Genomic DNA, 26,709 nt, shown 5'->3' with positions numbered 1-26,709 from the left:
TTTAAAATGTTCTCTATATCATTTATTTTTGTTTGGATTTTTATTATTTCCTTCCTTCTACTCCTCTTGGTCTCTGTTCTTTTTCTAGTTCCTTTGGGTACAGTAAGGTTAGATTATTTATTTGAGGTTTTTGTTGTTACTTGAGGTAGACCTGTACTGCTATTTATTTCCCTCTTAGAACCACTTTTACTGCACCCCATAGGTTTGGGACCATTGTTTTCATTTTCATTTGTTTCCATGTACTTTCTGATTTCTTCTTTGATTGCTTTGTGGACACTTTAATTACTCAGAATCCTGTTGTTTCGTCTCCATGTGTGTGTTTTTTTCAGGATTTTTTTTTTTGCAATAAATGGTGAAAATACAGGACAGCTACATGTAAAAGAATGAAATTGAACTACTCTGACACCATACTCAAAAATAAACTCAAAACGGATTAAAAATCTAAATGTGAGACCTGAAACTATGAAAATCCTGGAAGAGAATACAGGCAGTAATCTCTCTGACACTGGCTGTAGCAACATTATTCTAGACATGTTTCCTTACACAAGGCAAACAAAAGCATAAAAACTGTTAGGACTACATCCAAATAAAAAGATTTTGCACAGTGAAGGAAACCATCAACAAAACAAAAAGGCTGCTGAATGGCAGAATGAAGGTGGCTCTGGGAACGCAAAATCAGCCTGTGTCCACTCTAGCACAGAACCCCTGGGGTGGAAAGGCAAATCCTGCCCTCTGGTAGGTTATCCCCATGAAAAGCTTTCCAAACTGTTTTTGGAGCCACGTTTGCAAACTGGAAGGCAATAGCTCTGCTGTGGGAAAACGATTTCCTGTGTGCAGAGATCCTAAGTGCACTTTCTCACAACGGAATGGTGCTGGCCTAGAAAGCCAGGAGTCCCGTTTTGAGGCACTGAAATTATGGCAAGAGGACCATGGGACATAAAGTATTCCCTAGCTCCATCCAGTGTACAGGGTTTCACAGCAGATTGTACCTAGCGCTGTTTCCAGAATAAGGAAACAGATAAGGAGACTGTGGAGGTCAGGCAGCAGAGCCATAGCAGGTACCCTTCCATATGCCAGCAGTATCCTCACCTCCACCTGGTCTCCTTCACCTAGATATGTACTCCTTAATCCTCCAAGTACAGAGAGAATGGTGACCAGGTTTACTGATAGGGACCTAGGCCATCCCCCACCCAAAGCCTAGAAGCATGTGTCTAGAAGGAGGTACAAACAAGCCCTTTTGCTGGATAAAGGTCTACTCTCTACACCAGTGGTTTTGATTTCTCTTTTTCAACACAGAAGTTATATGGAAGTCTAGTATTCAAACGAGGCCAAAATGGAGCTGCTCAGCCTGAAGTTGGGACACAGAGGTTAGCAGTCTCACTGTGACCTGAGGCAGCTCCACAAATGGGCTACAAACCATGACCTGGATTCACAGTTGCCCTGGTCCAGGCAATCACAGGGCAGGAACAAGCCTTCTGAACTTCAGGTCTAAAAGTTCTTGACTTCCATTGTCCAGATTTAAAATGATGCTAGGCCTCACCAACCCCACTATTCTGAGGTGAGTTCAGGCACTGAAGCCCTCCATTCTCAGTCCCCCAGTGCATTCTAGTCTAAATCTCTCAGAGTTTGGGGTGGGAAACAGAGGAAGGAAAGGGTGATCCAGAGAGGCAATCTCTGATAGGCACTGCTTTAGAAAAGGCTTAATGAAAATCACTTTACTCATGGTAATGGACTGGAGATGCGGCCCAGTGGAGAGGAGCTGGATACCTGAGGAGCAAGGCAGTAAGAGGTCCATGACTACGGAGTCAGCTCCTTTGGTGTAGACATTGATCTCATCGGTGAGTGGGTGCCGGATCACCACTGACATCCTCTTGCGAATGGAGTCGAATCCCAGCGTGTGCAGGAGCTCAAAGGTGAGCCTGCCCAGGTGGGGCAATTCCACTGACACCTGGTCATGCAACCGGTCCACCAGTGCACAGTTGTAGGCCCGTGCAGCATACACAAGGGCTGCTTCGTCGGGGCTCTCGGCCTCATAACGCAGCTCCTGCTCCTGCTCCCGTTCCTGCTCCAGTTCCAGCTCCTGCTCCTGGGCAGTGTTCTCCGGGGCCCAGCTGGCAGCCCCACTGCTATAGCCATTGCTGGCAATGGGTGGGGCTGGCTGGCCCAGCCTCTCCTCCAGCTTGAGCAGTGTGCTGTCATTGGACAGGGTGGACAGAAAGTTGGACCCTGACTTGTGGGTGGTCTTGTTGGTGGCCAGGCTCCCGATGCTGCTGCAGCCAGAGGTCAGACGGCTGGGTGAGAACCTTCGTAGGAAGTCTTCTATTGTCTTCACGGGGGACTTCACCTCCAATCTCACCCTCACCTGCAAGAGAAGCAGTCAGAAGACAGCGAAGGGGTGTCTAAAGGCTTCACCCCAACTACTACAGGGCACTCCTCTACTTCCCCAGTGGGGGCTCGGGCATAGAATTCCCAATTCCCAGATTTTGGGGAGGGCATGCACTAAAAACTGCAACCAGAGCCAACACTGATCTTCCTTGAGAACACCCTTTGGCCTCTTACACTTCACTTAAACAAAGATTCACCATATACATTCTAAAAGAATGTGATCACCAGGGCAGCTACGTGGAGGCCCTGGACTGACTCAGGGGACTCAGGCCCATGGTGCCTGTAGGCTTTGAGACTATCCTCTGTGCTGGCTGTCCTGTCCCCACACTGCAGTGTCCCACTGTTTTGCAGAAATGGCTCAGAAGAGGATGCCTGTCATTGCCTGGCATAAAACCCAGGCTTTATTTTTTTCCACTTGCAAAAAACATTTAACAGAAGACCAGTTGATACAGTCCTTTGAATTATTTGTAGATAAAATTTAAATAACATTCCCAAACCCAAAAGAACTTTTCTAAACAAATTAAATGCATGGACAAATTCAGGATTGAAATCATTTAGCTCACTTTTTTAAGTCACAATAAATTATATATCTTCTAACAAGAAATGAAAACAACAAAATGACAGTTACACACATTTGCTAAAGTTCTAAAAAGCTCAATGATGGAGCAATAGCATTACTTCATTTAAATGAGTACTATTCACTAATGGTGGCATAATATACCTATTTTAACTTTCTGCCAGAAAATGGATTTAGAGCAAAAGTAACAATCAAAACACTGAGCTACAGTTAGCCTTAAATTTTCATAATTTTGCCCATATGTCCAAAGTTGTATATTATACAATAGCCTCCAGAAAAGTCAGGTGTGTGGTCAAGCAGAGCCCATAGGACCAACTTTGATAAAGATGCTTCTTCTTTGTTCCTATAATGACTTTAAATGTGCTAACATCCAATGGGGAGATTCAAGCAGCCACACGAGTTCCTGCTGGCTCCAGGTACTCTGAAGATATAGCACTCACTAATATGTGAGAAGAGAAGCACATCCATAGACCTGTTCATTTGCAGTCTTGGGGGGCGGTGATTAAATATTTTGCTCCCTATATGGAATGCACTGTGTATGTGACAATCATCACATGCCTCAGGTTATGCTGCGGTCCTTCTCAGTGACTCAGTAATTGCAACAATGCCTCAGTTTGTCAGATAGGTTCTACTAGAAAGAATCCTCTGCAGGGATGCATGCCAGAGGGGCTGAGTATTAGGTGGTACTAGGTGGTGGAAGAACCCAAAGGCCAGATGAGGGATGCTGAGGCAGCTAAGAGGTGAGCTGCAGCAGAAAGCAGCTCCTGACTAGGGCAGACAGAGCAACTGTGTGGTCTCTGATTGGTGGGACCTTGTCTACTCTGGATCTACCAGGCCCACTGGGGCTTCTGCAGGCCAGTGTGGCAGAAGCAAGGGCACAGGGGGTGCTGTATTACTGCCAGATAGGGTGCTGCCAAGAGAGAGCAGAGACCCCTTGTTCAGCCCACATCATACACCAATGACTCCATCAGTAGAACCTGGTAAAAGGACTGACCCAGGAGGGAAAGGGGTCTCAGAGGGTAGAGGGTTGAGAGGCACGTCTATGGCATGCATCTAGCCCTAGAACACTTTAATTCTTATCCATTTAAAGTTGCCTCACTGCATTCTGCACATGCATCCTTAGGTGCACACTATATAAGCATACCTCCAAGCCCACTTGGAGGACTTTCTGAGAAACACCTGGGTTATAGAGGACCTGTTCACACATGAAATTCTATTTTCTTTAGAGAGAACCTTGTTATAATAAGGTCATTAATTATTATTAATAATAATCCCAAACAAAAATCAACTTGGACTATTGCTATGTTTCCACCATCTTAAGTAACCTCTCATCAATTCTTGACCACTTATCCTTGAAAGACGATGTTAAAAGCTTTAATATCAAATACATTTATTGTGTGCCAAGCCCTCCTCTGAGCCCTTTCTCTAAACCCCACCACTGCCCTCATATCACATAAGGCACAGGAGGGGAAGGCTTGTCCAAAGCCACTCAGCTGGGTGGTAAAGTCAAGATTCAAGTCCAGGTGATTTGTCTGGGCCTCAAGCCTGATCTGTCTACTTTCCTGTGAGAATCTGGAACCCTGAAGCTCTGTGTAGGTTGTGTAGGGCAGCCTCACTCCAGATCTGGCTATTATGAGCCCCAACCATTGTGGGACGAAGTTGTCTGCTCTCTCCCACTTGGCCCCCAACATTTTATCTGCCTGTGGTAGCCTGGGAATGGTGCCACAGAACCAGTGAGCTGGCCTACCCCATATAAAGCCCCCTGCTACATACCCTTAAACCTGAGAGAGGTAGTGTAATCAGTCCTGCTGGAAAGGGCAGACTGACAACAGTGGGGCCATGCTGAAGGTCAAAGGTGTTGGCTTCACAGGGATACTCCAGAACTTGCCTTTTGTCGTGGCTGATCCGGAGATGTGACTACTACTGTGTTGCAGATGGTGAGGGCGATGAAGAAGTCAAACACATCAGAGAGCTCTGGTGAGAGGTGGGCCAGTGGGTGTTCCTGGTGCCTTGCGATGGCCAAACACCTGTCACATTCACTCACCTTCTCAAACAGCTTTGGGTCAGGTGTAATGTCTTTCTCCTATAAGAAAATGGAGGCTGAGGGGTGAGTATAACCCAGGGACCTGCCAAGAATACTGGTGTTTGACTGTTTAAAGCACCTTGGTTTTATTTTAAGTTGTAAAGGTACCTTCATCTGATTCATCTACATATGCCATTTTACAGTGATGACTTACACATAATTTTAACTGTATAAGAATATATGACATATATGAAATGAAATGGTTATATTCTTATATAGAACATTTACATGTTGTCATTATAAAATAATACAGCTAAGAATATATATTAATATAACATATCTGACTCAGAAAGACTTGAGAAAGAGAAGGGAAAATATAACAAATCTGTATCAACCACCTCATAGCAATATGTACTTGATACACATGCTTCTGTGTATCTAGAATTTTTCTAGACACTTACACTATACATAATCAAATGTTTTATACATTTTCTTTTGATATAAACCCAGAAGTGGGATTGCTGGATCACACGGTATTTCTATTTATAAGTTCCTGAGGAACCTCCATACTGTTTTCCCTAGTGGCTGCATCAGTTTACATTCTCACCAATAGTGCACAAATGAGGGTTCCCTTTTCCCCATATCCTGGCTGACACTTCTTGTCTCTTGTTCTTTTGATGATAACCATTCTAACAAGTGCGAAATGATATCTCATCATGGTTTTGATTTCCATTTCCCACCTTAAAATACAACATGGTATGTCAATTACATCTCAATAAGAAAATTTATACATAAATTGTGAGTTTCCATTTTCCCCAAAACATTATACACAGTTGACCTCTGAACAATGCAGGGGTTGGAGTGCTGAGTCTCCATGCAGTTGAAAAATCTATGTATAACTTTTGACACTCCCCAAATTAGCCTACTACTGACAAGAAACCCTACTGATAATATGAACAGTGGACTAACACCATATTTTGTATCTTATATGTATTATATACAGTATTCTTATAATAAATTAAGTTAGTGAAAGGAAAACATGAAAATCATAAGGAAAATATAATTATTTATTTTTTAAATTTTATTTATGTATTTATTTTTTAAATTTTGCATGTAAGTGGACCTGCACAGTTCAAAATCCCGTTGTTCAAGGGCTAACTACAGTCTGATCTTTTCCAGGCTTTAACAATCATTTGAAAATATAAGTTTTAGCAACTTCAAGATAGACATACCATGATTCATTTGGCCATTCTTTTATCATTGGATACATTTTTTTAAACTGATAAACTTCTATGCACAGAAATCTTTGACTGAATCACTAAATTTCTAGGTCAGAAAGCTTGAATATTTCAAATACCTTTGGACCCATATTGCTACATCAATGTCAGAAAAGTTTGTTTCAACACAGTGCTACTCCTGCCAGATGTGAGAGCCCACCTCCCAAGTGCCTTGTGTAAAACCACCAATCAGCAACCACAATTTAAATGCCAGTGTCTATTTAGATTTCAAAAGCCACAGAAGAATGAGACCAACATGGAGTGATCAAAATGGATTTCCCTCTCTGTTCTTAAAACATTTTAGAAGTGAAAGCATCTTTTAGAAACTATTACTTGCTCACTTTTGGAAATTTCCCTGACTGATGAGGATGGTCCATAAATGTTTGGGCAAGGCAATAGAGAAAGAAATTTATTGGATTTGGGCTCATCTAATTAAAACTTTTTTTTTCTATTAGGTTTTGCTTTTTCACAGTTGTCATCTTGCTCTGTTGTTTTATTCATTTCATTTGGCAGGACAGACTCCCTCTCCATCACCAGCAATCCCCCAGCAGTGTGGGGAGAAGGTGTTGGCCACACAAGTTCTGTTAACTGAGTAGAGCTAACTCCCCAGCAACAGCTCATTTGTATTATTACATACAGATGAATGGAGGCAAGAAAAGGTGGTATTGCCCCAGCATGGGTAGCTGCTGTCCTCTGAGTGGGACTCACCATGGGGCTGCTGAAAGCTGTGTGCTTGGACAGCATGCTGGCCCGCTTGGCCTCTGCCCGGCTGCCTGTGCGCCGATGTGACTTGGTGCTCTGGCTCCTGTGCATGACACGAACGCTCTGATGGCTTCCAATGCTGCTGCACTGGGGCAGCGAGCCCCCTCTGGGCACTGCCTCTTCCTCCTCTGAGTCTGCCTCCTGGTACCTGGCCAGACGCTGGGCTGTGGGTAGAGGCACATGGGATAACCCATCATGGGGAGGCTAGGAAAATAAAACTGATTCAGAGCACTCGCCACCATCACTCTCCCAAAGGCAAAGCCGCATTTAATGAGTGTTTCCACTGAGATGGAGGCTTTATCTGCACCTATAGTCAACCTCATGAGGTTGATATTCTCATCCCCACTGCACAGATGAGTAGACTGTGGCTCAGAAAACTTAAGGACCTTGCTAAGTACACAAGACTCAGGAGAGTGGAGAGGACACCCAGGTCAACATAATGCCAAAGCTCAGTTCCTATGCATTTTGGCACAGTGGCCATCCAGCTTCATAGACAAGTAAGGTGTGGACAGAGATAGATTCACATACAGCCCCTCTATTCAGGACCTTAGGTGTGATAAATGCAGTTTGGGCAGCAGACAGTGGGGACAAAGGCAGGGCAGTAAGGCCTCACCCACGGGGTAGCCAGGTTCCAGGCTTTGCCTTTTATCCCAAGGTCATGAGGCCACCTGACTCACAAGGGCTGTCAGGACAGATCACAAGTTGAACATCTGCCCTCCAATCACACAAAAATAATGGTTCTCAGTCTGTGCTGATGGTGCTTTCCCATGCTCCTTGTCTAGGGTCAGGTAGGGAGTGCGTATTATCTGCATTCACCCTGTATGGATGAAGCTCTACCCAACAGAGAGGCTAACGGTCCTTGTGGGGTTGCATAGAGTAGATAAATGCCACCAGGGTATAGACCCAGGAGGCAAAGATCCATTGAAGATGACCTTGACTGCACTGTTATGCTGGAGTCCTTAGCAGAACATTGCCAGCAAAAATCCTTGTGGCCATGTGGCCACTCAGTGAATCATATGAAGTACATCTGTGCTGTTTCTTGCTAACGAATGGCTCTAAACACATTTTTTTCTGACTTTGCCCAGTTTTAGTTCAGCTTGTTTCATCATAGATGAGCAAGGAGGCTATTCATGAGGATGATTCATTCAAGACAAGCAATTACTAAGAACTTCAAGGGCAAGTCCAGTGCTGAGTGTGAGCACAAGGTATCTTAACACAATTTGGCCTGCATAAGGAACAAAGAAGGGCCTTCCAATCTGGGTATGCCTGTGGCATTGGTGTGTCCTGTGAACAAGGCCTTATATTTAGCATCTTTCTTTAGTAAGACTTTTCTTTGGGGATGAGAAAAACAGAGATAAGGAAAGATAAGCCAATCATGGTCACAAGGCTCAGCAATTGCAACGCCAGGATCCCACTCAGGGAGCTCCTCACTCCAGAAGCAAATCTCCTCCTGCACGTCCCACCCACTCCTGCTGACACAAGTCCCAGTTTCGTGGTGAATGAAGAGCAAGGAAGAACAAAGCCTGGACGCAGTGCTGTCAAGCTTCTAGGCTTGCACATTAGGAGCTTGGTATCACCCTCTCAAAGGAGACATCTGCCTGTCCTAGTCTCCTGAGAAAGTAGTCAGATGTTAGCCTAAATGTAGCCATCCCTCAGACCACTGTTGAAGTAAGTGACTGTGGTCTACAGTGATGCAGCAGTTTCTGACCAACAGTGGCCTGAGCAATGCCCTCAAAGTCCCTGGGGAAGATAAAGGCAAGAAGCAGGTGATGCCTCATTCTGGGCACACAATGTCACCAGAACAGGAGGTCAGAGGGCCATACTAATAGTCTCCATGGCTGGTTCAGATATATGTGAACTGGGCTCATCACACAAAGCCAAAGCCATCTGAATTCATTTTACTAATGAGATCTGAAAGGTCAGACGACATGAAGTAACAGCTAAAGATGCTCTTGGCCCCAGGTGTGTGACAATGACTGATCACAGAATTTCTTTCAAACATGCAGTAGAGAGGCCTGGTTGTTTTAGTCTTTACGAGAAATGCTTTCCTGTATCTCCAGAGGCAGTGCAATCCTTTGGTTTTATAATAAGCATCTATTTTCTGTAATCTTAGTTGGGATTCTGCCTATGGAGCCTCAGGTCCAGCTGTGACCTGACTTCAGACCTGGGTCTCTGGCTCCTTTACAACTAGGCTGAACTCTGCCTTCAGGAGGGTAGAGTGCAAGGGGATAGGTGGGCACAGTCACTGATCGTTTACTTTGGATGGCAAATAAAGTGTTAAATGTAGTGTATAAGTTTTTTTTTTTTAATTTTTAAAAATTTATTTCTGAGAGAGACAGAGAAACAGCATGAGCAGGGGAGGGTCAGAGAGAGAGGGAGACACAGAATTTGAAACAGGCTCCAGGCTCTGAGCTGAGCTGTCAGAACAGAGCCTGACGTGGTGCTCGAACCCACGAACTGTGAGATCATGACCTGAGCCGAAGTTGGAAGCTTAACTGACTGAGCCACCCAGGCGCCCCATATGTAGTGTATGAGTTTGTATGTCTTCTGTTTAATATAATTAATTTTATATAAAGGGCTAATTATGATATCTGCTAATTATATTAGTGGATATCGTAATTCTTTGTTTTATGAAACTCACAAAAATCCCATGCTTTCTAGAGATCTTTCCTATCATATACTCTCATAAAGAAGTTTCCTAATGATGCCCACATACTGACTGCTGTTCTGTATTTGCTACTGTTCCTGTGGCAAGACTTCTTTCATGTTCTTAGAAGCTGTATAGGAAGCAGAAGGAGTTCTGGTTGCAGAGCTGATGGTGCCTCTCAGAGGCTCCATGGCTCTACAAACACTAGTGTGGCACAGGAACCCTTCTTATGGTGTCCTTTCCTGGCTCAGGTGGGTGGCTGGTTCTAGTCACATCCTCAACTTATGAAGTGGAGAGCTCTCCTATAAGTTCAGGTAAGACAGAGGCAGCAAAGGATAAGGAAAGGAGAAGTGGGAGGAGTAACCTCCTGTAAACTTCAAACAGGAGTAACATTTTTTTCCAGCTTCCATGAACATCATTTTCTAAGGGGAAGACTATAGCATTTTCTAAGGGGAAGACTATAGAATTGCCCAATGCCATTCTGAGAATTTTTAGCTAATAACAAGAAGATCGATGGGTGACAACGAAAACATCTCTTCATTCTTGCCATGGCAAAGAGACTGTGTACCTCAGAAGGGAGTTCCTCAAGAATGCCCTTCTTGGTTCTCTTGTCTGACAGAAAACAGGTGTGAAAGCAGATGCCCACCACACTAAGACACTGCAGTGACTAGGGCACTGTCAGCAATGTGGAATTCTGTATTTGCTTCTATAAATGTTGCCAAACTTCAGTCTTCTGGTTGTTCTAACAGCTTTTCTATGTTTTATTATCTCTCATAAATCAGCAATCCCTGAAGCTTAGTGTGTGTGTGTGTGTGTGTGTTTGTGCATGTTCACGTGTGCATGTATGTGCACACAGGCACATGTGCATGCAGCTTTTCTATAGCAGCTACCTCTCCAGCCAAGACTAGGAATTCCTACCTCCAGACTCACCATTTGCATCATGGGAATATTCTATGCCAGACACAGTGCATCTTCGAAAAACCATCTTATTCTCAGTTAAAGTGCCAGTTTTATCTGAGAAGATATACTGTATCTGCCCTAAGTCTTCTGTGATGTTCAGAGCTCGACACTGCAGCTGTGAGTCTGTTTCTTCATCGTACAACTCTGTATCTTGATTAATGAAGTACACTTGGCATACTTTAACAATTTCAATGGAAACATATAAGGAAATTGGGATCAAAACCTAGAAGACATAAAGCATACAGATGAACAACTGTGAGGACCAGGGAGCTTAGAACTAGTCCAATCTATTCAAATGACTACAACCACAAGTAAGTAGGGACTATACTGTACCTTTAAGGGCTTAACCAGGTTGGTTTAGAGTCAGTAATGGAAAAGTATTAGGATTGGCAAAGAGTTTAAACTAGGACAGCCTATGGTGTCACTGCAGAGCGGAAATCCACTATCGTGTCTGGAAGAATGGTAACCATGGCTTGGATAGAAGCAAGCATTTTCGTATTACTAAGTTGTGCTTGAGAGAAGCTAGGAAAGGAAAGAGAAGAGAGAGGGAGGGAAAACAAAAAACAAAAAACACATGGCACAGTCAGAGTCCTCATAAGCAAAGTCACCTTGCACCACAGTGGCAATTGGCCCCCAGGCTCTCCCAGGGCTCCTGGCAACAAGGAGCTGCCCATCCCGTGGACACAACCCCACAGTTCAGAAGAGACAGTCTTTCCAGAGGCTGGTTGTGTTGAGGGACAATTTCTGTGATCTTGTACGATACGGAGCAAAGGAAATAAGGCTTTGAGAAGAATATTCACAGTTATACATTGACAATTTAAGAACAATCTTTATGAAATCAAGGTTAAAAAGTTTTTTTGAGTAACAGTATTGAACTAACCAGACTAAAAGACTAATTTGGAAAGTTAAATAAGTCTGTTTCTGTTTTATGAACACATGTGATAAAAGACAGCAGAGCTCTCCTCATAGGCAAAGGTTAAGCAAATGTCTTCTGTTCACTTTGCGTTCCTAAGATGTCACTCACTGCCCCTTCCTCACTCTTAAACAGGCCTTTTGGGTATAGATTCTTAGTGACAAGAAGCTGTTCACCAGGCATGTGAACTAATAATACTAATGCTAACAGTAATAAGGATAATAAAAACCAATGCTGCAAAATGCAATGTGATATCCTGAATTGAATCCTGGAACAGATAAAGCACATTAGTGGAAACACTAGTAGAACCTGAAAGATGTCTAATATTTAGTTCATGGCAAAGTACCAAAGTTGGTTTCTTGCTTTAGACAATGTACCATGGTAATGAATCATGTTCATATCAGGGGAATCTGGGTAAGGAACACATGGAAACTCTCTGTACTACTTTTTTGTAACTTGTCTTTAAGTCTTAAAATTATTCCAAAATAATATTTTCAGGGTTTAAGAAGTAATTGAATGGAAAAATAAAACAAACACAATTATCAAAAAACCAACCCCCTAAAGCCCAAGAGTTTTAGGAACAGCAATGGAGAAAGTTAATTTGAAAAGCACCCAAAAAGACCCCATAGAAAAATTAGGTGGAAAAGATGTAACACATTAGGCAGGTATACTTGTGGTCCTCCCAGATGCAAAATTTATAAGGAAATTATCAGCAGAGTATGATGACTTCAAGTTTTTACCAGAAAAGTAAAGCAATTATCGTATGGTACTTAGTATTGTTACCTGCAGAACTATTATCATTGTCAAAAACGAGTAAACTGCAGCTGTGACTGGGGATAAAGAGCTGCCATCAGACTCAGGGACATCAAATAATGATTTCTTCTCTTGATACCGTCGTACCCACAGTCCGTGTCCTATAGCAATGTTCAAAAAGAAATATCATTCATCCAATGTTAAAATAGGACATTGCTAGTACAAATGAAAGCAAAACTTCAAGACTATTGACACAGGCACATTTGGCCTCATTAGCCTGCCTTGCCACATAAAAAGGCAAAAACACATTGCTGGAACTGTTGGCACCAACAATCAGACTGCTAGAAAGCATATCTTCCTCATATCAGACGTTTCCCATTGCTGACACTGAAAAGCATAAGGCAGAAACTGGATATGTGCTGGCAGCTATCAATGGGAAATCCCCAAAAAGATTTTCCCAACATGTGGCTCACAAAACACCAGTCTTGTAATTTGGCCCGGGATACTTTCCATTATTAACCTTTGCTACAGATTCAAAATGCACATATCATAGACTCCCAGAAGCCAATGGAAATGCAAATTATTTCATTAACTGGGTTCCATACCTATCTGATAACAGAAACCCTTTTCATGGCCCATACACCTATGTCTTTTACCACTGAGCTCCATGACCACATCACACCTGTCTGCTTCATGATGGAAGCAGGAGATGTGGTGAAGACCATTTACCCAGAGGTAAAGGCAGCATGGCAGGTCTGGAGGCCATCAAAGGCTGGAGAGCACCAGAGCCTGGGTATAATCTAACCGCTAACCCTTTCTCAGCACCCAAATACTATTTTTCCCCCTTCTTATGGAGTTCCCATTAGTGGCATTTGTTCATCTCCTGCTATATTATTCTGTTATCACCAGGTTACTAATTCTTCTTCTACCAGAATCATTACTATTAGTGTGATTAAACCATCCTTCCACCCAAGAAGCTATAAATTTGAAAAATAGTATCACTTTATCAAGATCATTCATCTAGACATCTCTAATCTGGTCGGTGTGGATGCAAACAGCCCTTGAGTCTAAGTGGATGAAAAATGTGTGTTTTAACTTTAGAGTGCTGCATCAGAATGAGTTGTCAGCAGCCCACCAGGCTCACCTGGAGGCTGTCCAGCAGTGCCCTCTTATTGGTGACCCGTAAAGGAGACTTACCGACCGCAGAAAACAGAGACATACAAACGAGGAGGAGGACACACCAGAGCACGTCGCAGTTCATTTGCCTCTCAAGTTGGCTGCGCTTGTAGCGGGGCCCACTGTTGTTCAGCAGAGCCTTGGTTTCATGTCCTGCAGGGGAGCACGAGGGGCATGGTAAATCAATGCCCAATAGTGAAGTGATGGAGCTCCCTGACTGTTGGACTGAAGTACAGTGCTGCCATACAATCATACTTACAGGGTAAGCTCAGTCGAAAAAGCAGGGTATAGAATTAATCTTAAATCTGTAACCACCATGGAGAAACAATGGAAAGAAATAAGCTAAAATGCTGAGAGAGAACACTTTCGGTTAAGATACTATTAGAAATTTCACTTCTTTCTATTTTCCTGTTTTTCTAAATGTTTACAATGGATACATGCTGTTTTTATAAAAAACAAAACAAAACAAGGATCAACGTTCAAGAACATACAGTAGAGGCAGCAAGCATGGTCACAGACCACCTGTGCCATGGCCATGCCTACCTGCATAGATGACGATGCCAACAACAGCTTCTGTGTTTCTGATGGTGCACCCTCGCAACAGCAGGTTTTCTTTATATAGCCCAGCCTTTTTCCCATTGTCATGTATGCTGTCGAGGAAAAGATAGCATGCATCACATGGATGCTTCCAAGCACCTCGCGTCTCAGGGAGCACTACCTTGGGGAAGGCAGGCCTGGACACTAGGCTTGGAAGGGCCATGGGGAACTCCAAGAGTGAGTGGCTTGTCTAAGTGGATCTCTGCAAGAGCCAAGAGGGAGCTGGTGCTCACTAGTAACTAGGCAGGACTCCTAAAACCCTGGTAAATAGGGGTCCTGGGAGGATCTAGTACTTAGTCTTTGACCTCAGTTCCCAGCATAGGGTGCCTAAAACTCTTATAATTTCCTTATCACTTAGGAAATTATTAGAGCACTAGAAGCATCTTTTGTTCTAATATTTGGTCTCTGATTCCAGTTTTTCCTGGCACAGGATACTAAATCACTTTTAACTTCCTGGGTGATAGGAATGTCTTTTCTTTTAACGAAGCCACTTTGGGTGGACCTCTGGATGGGTTTTAGTCACCAGAAAGACCAAGCCATGATTAGAAGCTTAGAATTTTCAACCTTACGCCCCATTCTCTAAAGGGTGGAGAAGGGCTGGAAATTAAGTTAATCACTGATGATGCCTATATGATGAAGCTTCCAAAAAATCCCAATAGTTGGGGTTTGGAGAACTTCTGGTTTGGCAAACACATGGAGGTGCTGGAAGAGCGATGTGCTCAGACAGGGCATGGAAGCTCTGCACCCCTTCCCACAGACCTTGCTCTATGCATCTCTTCCATCTGGCTGTTTATCTGTATCCTTTATCATATTGTTTTGTAATGAACTGGTAAACAGTAAGGAAATTGTTTTCTGAGTTCTGTGATATGCTCTAGCAAACTAATTGAACCTGAAAAGAGGATTGTGGGAACCTGTGCTTTATAGCAGATCAGTCCTAAGGGAAGGTGATGATCTGGACTTGTAATTGGCATCTGAAGTGAGGAAGTCTTGTAGGCTTGAGCCCTTAACCTGTGGGACCTGACACTATCTCCAAGTAGTGTCAGAATTGTATTAAATTACAGGACACCCAGCTAGTGTCACAGAATTGTTTGATGTGTAGGAAAAACCCACACATCAGAATTGGTGTCAGCACTGCAGGCTTGTTTTCATCACAAGGATGGACCACAGCTTGAGAGGGCAGACCTGGGAACAGTGAGGCGGAGTTAGAAGTTGGCCAGGGAAGGCTGTTAGGTGGTTTACCCACTTCTTGCTCATCATAGAGAACACTGGTCCTCATCAGTACCTTGTGTTGTCACAAATACACAAATCCTTTTCTTTAAGTTTTTATTTAAATTCCAGTTAACAAAGAGTATGTTAGTTTCAGGTGTACAATATAGTGACTCAACAATTCCCTACAACACACAGTGCTCATCACAAGTGCACTCCTTAATCCTCATCACCTGTTTAGTCTATCACCCCATCCACCTCCCCTCTGGTGACCATCAGTTTGTTCCTATAGTTATGAGTTTGGTTCTTAGTTTGCCTCTCTCTGTTTTTATTTTTTCTATCCTATGTTCATTTGTTTTGTTTCTTAAATTCCACACAAGTCAAATTATAAGTTATTTGTCTTTCTCTGACTTAATTTGATTATAATACTCTCTAGCTCCATTCATTTCATTGCAAATGACAATATTTCATTCTTTTTTATGGATGGGTAATATTCCACTGTATATATATTCTACCCCTTCTTTATTCATTAATCAACTGACAGACATGTGGATTGTTCCCACAGTTTGGCTATTGTAGATAATGCTGCAATATCCCTTTAATTAGTATTTTTGTATTCTTCGGGTAAATGCCTAGTAGTACAATTGCTGGATTGTAGGACAGGTCTTTTTTTTAACTTTTTGAGGAATCTCCATACTATTTTCCACATTGGCTGGACCAGTTTACATTCCCACCAATACTGCAGGAATGTTCCCCTTTCCCCACATCCTCACCAACACCGGTTGTTTCTTATGTTACTGATGTTAGCCATTCTGACAGGTGTTCAGGTGATATCTCATTGTAGTCTTAATTTGTATTTCCCTGATGACCAGTGACGTTAAGCATCTTTTCATGTGTCTGTTGGCCACCTGTATGTTTTCTTTAGAAAATGGTCTTTTAATGTCTTCTACCCACTTTTTAATTGGAGTTTTTTGGGGGTGTTGTGTTTTGTAAGTTCTTATATATTTTGGACAGATATCCTTTATCAGATATGTCACTGTAAATATCTTCTCCCATTCCATAGGCTGCCTTTTAGTTTTGTTGACTGTTTCCTTTGCTGTGCAGAAGGTTATCTTGATGAAATCCCAATAGTGTATTTTTGCTTTTTTTCCCCTTGCCTCAGGAGACATATCTAGTAAGAAGTTTCTACAGTTGATATCAAAGAGGTTAGTGCCTGTGTTCTCCACTAGGATTTTAATGGCTTCCTGTCTCACGTTTAGGTCTTGCATCCATTTTGCATTTATTTCTGTGTAAGGTATAACAAAGTGGTCCAGTTTCATTCTTCTGCATTTTGCTGTTGAATTTTCCCAACACCATTAGTTGAAGAGACTGTCTTTATCCATTGGATATTCTTTCCTGGTTTGTCAGAGATTAAGCTGCAGATTTATTTCTGGCTTCTCTATTCTGTTCCATTGATCTATGTGTCTGCTTTTGTGCCAGAGCCATACTGTCTTGATCACTACAGCTTTGTCATATGATTTGAAATCTAGAATGGTGATGCCTCCAGCTTTGCTTTTCTTTTTCAAGATTTCTTTGGCTATTTGGAATCTTTTGTGGTTCCATACAAATGTTAGGATTGTTTATTCTAGCTCTGCAAAAAATGTTGGTATTTTTACAGAGATTGCATTAAATGTGTAGATTGCTTTGGGTAGTATAGACATTTTAACAACATTTGTTCTTTCTGTACATGAGCATGGAATGTTTTTCCATTTCTTTGCATCATCTTCAGTTTTTTGTTTTGTTTTGTTTTAAGCTTTATTTATTTGAGAGAGAGAGCATGAACAGGGGAAGGGCACAGAGACGGGGAGAGAGAATCCCAAGCAGGCTCTGCACTGTCAGTGCACAGCATGATGGAGGCCTTGGACTCACAAACTGTGAGATCATGACCTGAGCCAAAACAAGGAGTCGAATGCTTAACTGACCGAGCCACCCAGGTGCCCCAATTTTTTTAATGTTTATTTATTTATTTTGAGATATTTATATAGAGAAAGCATCTGTGAAAACACAAGCAGGAGAGGGGCAGAGAGAGTGGGAGAGAGAATCCCAAGAAGGCTCCACACTGTCAGCACAGAGTCCAAGGCACAGCTCGATCCCAAGAACCATGAGATCATCCTGAGCTGAAATCAAGAGTTGGGCACTTAACCAACTAAGCCACCTAGGTACTCCTTCAATTTCTTTTATTAGTGTTTTATAATTTTCAGTGTACAGATCTTTCACCTCTTTGGTTAGGTTTATTCTTAGGTATCTTATTGTTTTTTGTGTAATTGTAAATGGGATAGATTCCTTAACTTCTCTTTCTGTTGCTTCATTATTGGTATATAGAAATGTGAAAGATTTAGAAAAAGGAATGGTATTGGTTTCAGCAACATTTTCTATATCCTTTTTTCTTATAAAAAGCCTTATAAGAAATATTAATGTATTAAATTTGAACTGTGGTATATTCCATTTTATGAATTGGGTTTCCTTGCTGTTTGATTCAGAGAGACAGTCCAAGTTTAAGCCACTGGTTTTCAAACTTATCTTTTTGATGCATTAAGGATGGCCTCATCATCATCCATGCTGGCCAGAATACCCTATGTTAGGATCACAGTAGGACAGACGTGGTCCTGGAGTCTGAGCAACACACAAAAGGGGAGGCCTTGGTGGTTTCTAGAACTAGAGTATGGGCCCAGCCTACACCAGGCAGTTTACCTTCAAAGGGGACTTCAGAAAAGCGACCTTCTCGCATCATCAGTAGATAGCCTCCCCACTCCTCCCACACATGCACAGGCCAAACTCCTCTGTGTTCTTGAAGCTCACCAAGGACACCTGCAGGTGTTTTCCCTCATACCAACTCTTAGCACATTGTCACTGACACGGGAGTAGAGTTGGTCCTAGAAGGTACAGGGACAATGGAAGAATACAAGGTTTCTGTGGAAACTACTTCCTGCTATATCTAGGCCCTGGTCACTGGCATGAGGGGCCAGGGCTGCCATTCAATCACAGACACAATCCATGTTCTTTACAACCAAGGAAATGAATATATTTTCTGCAAAAAAGACAGGCTAAATCATAAAGAAAATGCACACTTAGGGGGATGCATTTTCCACAAGCCTATTATTTAACTGATAGAGCACCAATGTTTCTATAGAAGGCATGCAAAGGAACACAGTGGGGTGTTCAAACAACAGTGTGTCAATACCCCCATTTGGCAGTTCCAGGACAGAATGAGGTTTTGCTTTAAAAAAGAGCCAAGATTGAAAACCTCGTTGTTGGATAATGCATCAAGACACCAGTATGTATAAGAAAGTACACAGAAAACACCGTTCCCACCTCTGGAATGAGAGGGTACCTATGGCCACAGTTCTCTTAGTAATAGCTGGACACGGACACAATTTCTGAGGGACAGCAGTAAAAAACAGTTTCAATCAAAATTCCCATCATGCTTATTCAGAGTAAGAGATGAACTCAAGAAAAATTTTATATTAAGCCTTATTTGATATGACACACTTTTTAGCAATACTGTACTTTCTTTTGTTGTTTAATTTTTTAATGTTTATTTATTTTGAAAGACAGCATGCATTCATGCATGCACAACTAGAGGAGGGACAGAGAGAGAGAGGGAATGTGAGCAGGGGAGGGACAGAGAGAGGGTGAAAAAGAGAATCCCAAGCAGGCTCAGCGCTAAAAGCACAGAGGCCAATGAGGGGCTCAATCTCACAACCATGAAATCATGACCTGAGCTGATATCAAGAGTCAGACACTCAACTGACTGAGCCACCCAGGTGCCCCAACAACACTGTGCTTTCTAATCAGACCAAGGCAGACCAGAACTGGTTACCAGCAGGTGCACAGGCCTGTGAAAACTACAGCCACAAGGATACGCGGTGCACAGACGTGAATGCCCTTTCCGGAGTGAATGGCCCCTGCATGAAAAGAGGGAGGAAAGCAGGCTAAACTCCATCAGGATAGCTGAAGAACAGAGGGAAGGAAGACTACAGCTCTGTCTTGGTCTTCTGAGAGGAAAAATACTCTCTGAAGGTAGAACAGGCCCACGGCCAAGGAGCTATGAGGCCTGATTCTAGGAAGACACACCCCATCATGCTGTCCTCAATACCTACCTCTTGTTATGGGCTGATGTACATTCCCTGCCCTGGAATTCATTTGTTGAAGCCCTAGTCCCCAGTATCTTGGCATGTGACCACATTTGGACACAGAATCTTTAAAAAGGTAATTAAGTTAAAATGAGATCCTATGGATGGGCTCTAAACCCGTGACTGTTGTCCTTATAAAGAGAAATTTGGACACAGAGATAGACAAGCATAGATGTTAAAACCACATGAAGACTGGGAGAAGACAGACATCTGCAAGCCAATGAGAAAAGTCCTGCTGACACTTTGGTCTCAGACTTCCAGCCTTCATATGAAATATGAAGATGATAATTTTCTGTTGTTGGGATACCTGGGTGGTTCAGGTCATGATCTCAGGGTCCTGAGATCGAGCACCATGTTGGGCTCTGCGCTGGATATGATACCTGCTTAAGATTCTCTCTCCCTCTCCCTTCACTTGTGCACGCTTGCTTGCCCTATAAACAAACAAGCAAACAAATTATTTCTGTTGTTTAAGCCACCTGGTCTACAGTAACCCTGAGCACACTCCACATCCTTTAACATTTCATCTGAGCCTCTGAGAAAAGCTCCTCTAGTTCAAGTCTCCCAGCCTCCTGACTCATCAAACCAATCTCTTCTAAATCAAAACTGCCCAAAGTATAATGTGATGATGAGAGAACTGTTTGGTGAGAATGTCCTGTGCATTGGGAAGCACCACATGCATGTTCCTTGGGAAATGGCAGAGTTCAGCTAATCAACAACATGCCTGGCTGCTCTTTCTCAGGAGATGTCATGTCTCCCTGCCAGCACTGGCTGTTGGTAATGGGTCCTATACATCAGTGCTCATTTCTCCCACCATGTGCAGATGCTGACAGGACCAGCAATAGGTAGCAATCTATTGGTTCAAACAGAGAGGGGCAAGGTGCACTTGCTGCTGGTGTACTAGCCCAGGGCCACAGGCAGTAGCATGAGAGTTCAGGGACCTTGGACAGCAGCCTGCAGCTCTCTCCCTTCCTACCCAGGTCACATCACCTCCAACACTTAGGCCCTCCTGTCTGTTACATCTCAGATAGTGGTCCACCTTTACCTTGTCACCCTGACCAGCATCCTTGGGTATCCTTCTTGATCCCTCCTCCCTCATTTTTACACCCACTCAAATGCCATTCCGTAATTTCTTTCTCCTCACTGGGTATTTCTTGAATCCACCTCCTTCTTGCTCTCTCTGTGCCTCCCTATCCTAATTTAGGGTTCCACATTTCTCTGCTTAGAGCCTGCAACACACTCCTTGCTGGCCTGGATGCCAACAGCCTTGGTCTCTCCTATCCATTTCTTACAAAGTCACCAGAGCAACCTTTCGGTGTGTGCATGTGAATACTGCATTCTCCTGGGCACATCCTGTGTGAGCTCCTTACATCCTCATATTTGATGCATGTGGCCAGCTGGATCTGGCCCCTTTGGGGGCCCTTCCTATGCATGCTTAAGGCTCCAGCCACCTCACGCTGCACATCCTTCTACCCATATTGCCTCTCATCCCAATGCAACTCATTTGCCCGGACAAGTCTGGCCTGCTATCCTGGGCTCACATTATATAGCCTTTAGGAAGATTCTCTGGGTTAAGCTCTTGTAGACTGGAAACCTGTAGACAGGAAACTGTAGTATTCTTTGATGCCTCCTTCTTTTTGTCCACTTCTAAATGTGAACTCCTCAAATCTTATTCCATTCTGCACCCCAGATACCAACTCCGTGCCTGGCAAATGCCGAAGGCTGCCTTGTCCTCGGCCTCAGATTGGATCCATCCAATGGTGATGACACAGGCAAGGGAGGATGTGGAGGTTATTCCCTAGCTCCTTTTGAGGAGAGAGCATTGGGCTGGGAATGTCCCTAGACCAAAGCTATGAGACTCTCCAGGTGACTCCTTGACATGAGTCCCAGGAACCACTGGACTTCACAGGGATGACACCTCAGCTGCTACTACCGCTTGTAGTCCTACTCACTATGGCTTCAAAGGATCTTGGCAAAAAGATACCCCTCCACTTATGTGAATTTGAGTGCCAGGTCTGTTTCCTAAGGGAACTCTGAGTGACAAAGGTAGGGAGAAAAAAGTAATACACAGTTCTTCCCATGGCTGAACCCTGGGCATAATTTTCTTTAAAATAATAGTTGTTCAGGTTGTTTATCTAAGTGTATAAATAACTGAATTGTGTGTTTTGTGCCAATGTTAGATTTTCTTGATATGTAAATATGTCAATTAAAGGTGTCGAGGTAAAATGAAAATTTTCCAGTTTTAATGAGTCCAGCTGGTGCAGTTATAGTTCATCTTAATGCCTGGTTATTGGTAGTGAGAACATCTTGGACATAAGTCCACATAAAGCTCCATTCAGACACTGGGCAGGAGGGGTGAGAGGCCATGAGAGCTCTCCTGTTAGTAATGGTCTTGATGATGAGGGAGCCAAAGGCAAGTTGAGGGCAAACACAAGCTAGCAACTACCACCACCCCCACTCCATGGGATAGGTGTGACATTCCTCAGGCACTTCTAGCTGCCCAAGAACAAAAGAAAAAGAAAAACCAATGGTTAACTGATACAGATCACAATCATGTAGGACATGAGTCTCCATCAGTCCTACAAGACTGATGTCGGCTCAGGTCATGATCTTGTGGTTTGTGGGTTCGAGCCCTATGTCGGGCTCTGTACTGACAGCTCAGAGCCTGAAGCCTGCTTTGGATTCTGTGTTTCCCTATCTCTCTCTGTCCCTCTCCTCTCTCAAAAATAAACATTAAAAAAACTTTTTTAAAAAGAAAAGAAAAAGGCAATCTTATCAATAGCCTAATCTCCAGAAACCTACAGATTCAGTTTCCTGGAGGCACAGAATCAACCTCCCCTCAATAATGATGTGTGGAAATGGTACATAAAATTAAATTTCCATGGGGTGTCTGGGTGGCTCAGTCAGTTAAGTGTCTGGCTTCACCCCAGATCATGATCTCAAGGCCTGTGTCCGGCTCAGTGCTGAAGGCTCAGAGCCTGGAGCCTGCTTTGGATTCTGTGTCTCCCTTTCTCTCTGCTCCTCCCTTGCTTGCGCTCTCTCTCTCTCAAAAGTAAGTAAACATTTAAAAAATTTCGTTATAATGTGCAGCTCTTTGACAAATACTTGAGGCAGGCAGAGTATAACATTTCTCCAGGAACTCCCTACTGTCTTAATGTTAATGCCTTGCTAGAGGGAAAAACAACTTTTAGCTTGACAATACCTAGTCCTTTGGTATCTTAGGAGTCCTCTTTAGCATATCAAAGTCCTTTTGGAGGTCTCTCTTTTGCCTTTACCTCCTCTAACTCTGCAGTATATAACCAGTCAGTCTTCAGAGCCCCAGTGCAGCTCTTTCTGCCCACAGGTCCTGTCTCAGTGCTTTAATAAAATCACCTTTCTTAAAGCATCACACCAAAGATGCTTTAAGAATTCTTTCTTGGCCTTCAGCTCCAAACCCCCACCACCCCAAAACCACATCACTGATGCTATCTCCTATAGGGTGACAATGGTAGTGGAGTGTGTCATCTGCAGAGCGGGGAGGCTACCCCAACAAGTACACTCAGGCTCACAATGGCAGGTTCCCAGCCCTGTGTGGTCATATAAGGCTCTGAAGCATACAGGGAGGGAGTTCAGAGCTCACTCTGTGGGAGATTCTGGGATAATAAATGGAACCTGGCTTTATAACCTGAAGTGGAATTTTAAACCAGAGTGAACCAACCAACCTTTCTGCTTTATTCCTGAGGCTAAGTGAAAATGTTTGATTGACTGGTGGCTTCAAAGGTCACGCACCATTTGCCATGAAGCTGGCGGATAACAGCTGAACAGGGTGCCTAGGGCTGTTGGGGCACAGGGCCTCTGAGCTGGTTCCCATTCACAGGGGCCTCTCTGGGCTGCAATGCCTCAGGGCAGGGAGAGGGCAGCCCAAAGGGTAGAGAACAATCAGGATTTCATTAATACTTACAGAATTGTCTTAAACAGTGAGCACTAAAGTACACTTGAATAATAAAGCTCCTAACACTTTTTTTTTAAACAGCTTGAGATATATTTCACATACCATAAAATTCACCCATTTAAAGAGTAAGCTGTTGAGCGTTTTTTTTTTTTGTATATTCAGAGCTGTACAGCTATCACTATCAGCTAATTTTAAAACATTTTCATCATCCTAAAAAGAAACCCCAGATCTATTGACAGTCACTCTCCATGCCCCTTCCACTCCCAAATCTTGACAACCACTAACGCACTTTCTGTCTCTAAATGATATGGGAAACAAAGACAAAAGAAAATATAGATAATATTAAATTTCCTTATAAACTGCAGCCCACTGACAAATATTCAAGGCAGGCAGAGTGTGACATTTCTCTAGGAACTCCCAAATGTCTTAATGTTAATGCTGTGCTAGAGGAAAAAAACAACCTTAGGTAGACAACAGGTAGGCCTCCAGGATCCTCAGGCTTCTTTTGCATATGAAAATCCTTTTGTAAACTTCCTGTCTTTACTTCTCCCAACTCCCAAATATATCATCAATTGCTCTTCACAACCCCAGTGCAGTTCCTTCTACCCCAGAGTCCTATCCCCGTGTTTTAATAAAACCACCTTTCTGCACTGAAGACATCTCAAGAATTCTTGGCAGTCGGCTCCAAACCCCAACACTTTCCACATCATAAACACATTCCTATTGAAGGCATTTCATACCAGCAGAATCACACACCATAGCTAACACCTCTTTTGAGAAGTGTTCTAATTCGCCTCATGTTTCACCCAGATTCTTTCCCTCCATTCTCATGTCAGCCATTGTTATCTCCAACATTAGGAGGAAGCCACGTTACAAAATGGAGAATAACTTACTCAGTTAATGGGCAAAGCTGGAATTCAAACTTGGTTCTTTAAGTCTTCCAAGTGCAAATGGCTAAAGTTTTTAGTTCAGACTGGATGATTCAAATATGAGTGAAACCTGCTGGTATAAATGGCAGCTGGGCTTGGGCTGATCTCTTGGGCTGTAGTGAGGCTACAGGGCAGCAACAGAGTCAAGACTGAAGGAAGCTCACCCTCAGCAGATAATGAAAGCTAGAAAACCAGCAGACTAAGGAACTGGCTGCTGGTCTGCTCCATGGACCTAAACTGCAGATCTACTATGGTAAGGTTGCATCCTTAAGGAAAGGAAAAACAAAAACCAAAAAACCCTCAATGCCACCTAGCTATATGCGTATGTGACAATATCCCTCACAACCTTGTAACATGAGACCACTTAATCAGACTACATGTTTGTGTGTTACCATAAATGGGAGACAAGGAAGTAAAAAATATATATATAAAAAAAAAAACTATGCCACATGCCATTCAGGGTTCAGTTCTTTGCGTAGGAACCCAACTAAGTGGTGCCCGGCAGGAATAAAGTTGCTTCCTGGAAAGAAAAGCCTCAGTGTCATGACTTTTTGTGCAAGAATCCTGCTACACTACCACCCAAGCTAGTCTCACTCCTGAGCGTAAGGACCAGTATGGGAACTGAGGTCTTCTCTCTGCCCCAAACAGAACACAGTGGTGTGAACAGGCCCCTTCCCTGACACTTGACATAAGGTAAGCCCCCTTTTCCTCTCATTCTTCCTAGAGCACTTCAGCCTGACTGTGGGAGGGTGGCTCATGCTGGTTGCACCACAGAGTCACTAAAGGGACAAACTTTTAATACAGGGTCACCTGTGCCCTACATCCAGAGGGCGTTAGCCTGCTGAGAGAGAGGCCAGATGCACCCAGCCCTTTCTGTGGACAATCCAAAATGCCTGGCTTGGTGGAAATGGCAAATCATAATTAAACAACAGTCTAGTATGCAGAGGCTTGAATGTACAGTGCCTAGACTACTGGTATTTGGGAACCAGGCTCAGGGGCGAGCCTCAATGCAGGACAATTTGTTAGAAAAAGTAAGGAGAAAAAGTAAGGAGAAAGCATGGCAAAACTAGATTCATGCAACAGGGAGTTGCCCTTCTTGCATTCTTTCTCAGGAAATGTGCCAATGAGGACACTTGTGTTAGGAATATTTGCTGTAGGCATTAGCCAGAGAAGCCATGTAAGCCTGTCTGGCTGTGGGGCAGGATGACAATCATCCGGCAGCCATCTTCTAAAGAAAGAAGTGTTTGGGGGTGCTGAGTCAGCTAAGAGCAGGATGTAGAGGCCATGCAGTGCTGGGGGTGAGCTAGGAGCTATGTGATGTTACCCTTCATTGATTAACAACTTCCCATACTTGAAAGTTACCATGCCCCTATGGAGATCTCCACCAGCCTGGCTTTTTGTTATCTTCTCTTTTCCTACTAAGAGTCCATCCCTTTTCTTTGAGGCTTTCATCTCTGGCCCTATTCTTGCCTTTTAAGCCACATTTCTAGAAAGAGGGGTGTAAAAATATAATTTCTCGTCTGCTTCCTGCAATCTGGACTCTGCCCCTCTGGGTCTACACTCCAGTGGTGTAGCCCTCCCATTTCTTAGGCTGCCTGTGGAGTCTAGCATGCAGATTTTCTCCTGAATGTCCCTGTTATGCCTCCGCCATTGTGCCATCCTTGGAACTACACCCCTATCACATCCAAGGACACCTGCTCCTGACTGTGGGGTTATTCTGTCTTTATTCCTTTCCTTTTTTTCCCTAGCCCTCTGTCCCATGTTCCTGGGACCCTTCCCTGAGTTCATACATGACCTCTAGGTGGAAGGTCTTCAAACCTGTATCTTTAGCTCCTACTCTCCTGAAGCCCTGGTCCACTTTTTTTTCCATCAAAAAATGTCACTGCACCTGATGCACTTTCCAGACCCTCAAACTCAGGAAATCTCAAAAACCTCATTTTTTCTTCTCTCTTTCTTCTATGGCTTCTCCTAATAAACACACTGAAGGCAAATTTCCCTTCCCTGGACATATTTGTGTTTTTGCCTAAATCCCTCTTCTGACTCTTTTATCTCCTTGCTCTAAAGTATCATCTGTAATAGTAATATCAGCAACAGCAGCAACATCCACAATAGTTACAAATGTTTATTAAGCACACTTCTGAAAGCTTGGTGTGTATTAGATTGACTAAAACTTTGCACCAAGGACTTGAGGAGATTCCTCTGATCCTTCCTATTACACAGATGAATAAAGTTAAGCAGATTGCCCAAGGTTATCCAGCTAGAAAGTGTGGGCTCCAGAGCCTGCCAGCCTCAGCACTAAGCTGGACTTGTTTAATAGCCCTGTGACAGGGACACATGGGTGGCTTAGTTGGTTAAGTGTCCGATTCTTCGTTTCAGTTTAGTTTGTGATCTTGCAGTTTGTGGG

The 26,709-nt window shown here is 43.3% G+C and overlaps 1 protein-coding gene across 1 annotated transcript in view; it reads right to left on the bottom strand.

The window, feature by feature from the left end:
• The window catches only part of ATP10A (ATPase phospholipid transporting 10A (putative)), a gene marked incomplete at its 5' end in the record, with an annotated part of 184,738 nt that overhangs the window by 30,201 nt on the left and 127,828 nt on the right, over window positions 1–26,709 (bottom strand). Inside the window, 7 exons of the mRNA XM_077768340.1 lie at window positions 1,768–2,362; window positions 4,851–5,045; window positions 6,971–7,188; window positions 10,602–10,854; window positions 12,328–12,458; window positions 13,495–13,626; window positions 14,017–14,123. Of these exons, the coding sequence (XP_077624466.1) occupies window positions 1,768–2,362; window positions 4,851–5,045; window positions 6,971–7,188; window positions 10,602–10,854; window positions 12,328–12,458; window positions 13,495–13,626; window positions 14,017–14,123 (1,631 nt within the window). The remainder of the gene's footprint in view (window positions 1–1,767; window positions 2,363–4,850; window positions 5,046–6,970; window positions 7,189–10,601; window positions 10,855–12,327; window positions 12,459–13,494; window positions 13,627–14,016; window positions 14,124–26,709) is intronic.

Source organism: Crocuta crocuta, unplaced genomic scaffold (assembly GCF_008692635.1).
Source record: "Crocuta crocuta isolate KB4526 unplaced genomic scaffold, BGI_CrCroc_1.0 scaffold493, whole genome shotgun sequence".
Taxonomy (NCBI): Eukaryota; Metazoa; Chordata; class Mammalia; order Carnivora; family Hyaenidae; genus Crocuta; species Crocuta crocuta.
This window is presented reverse-complemented; position numbering and strand designations above follow the sequence as displayed.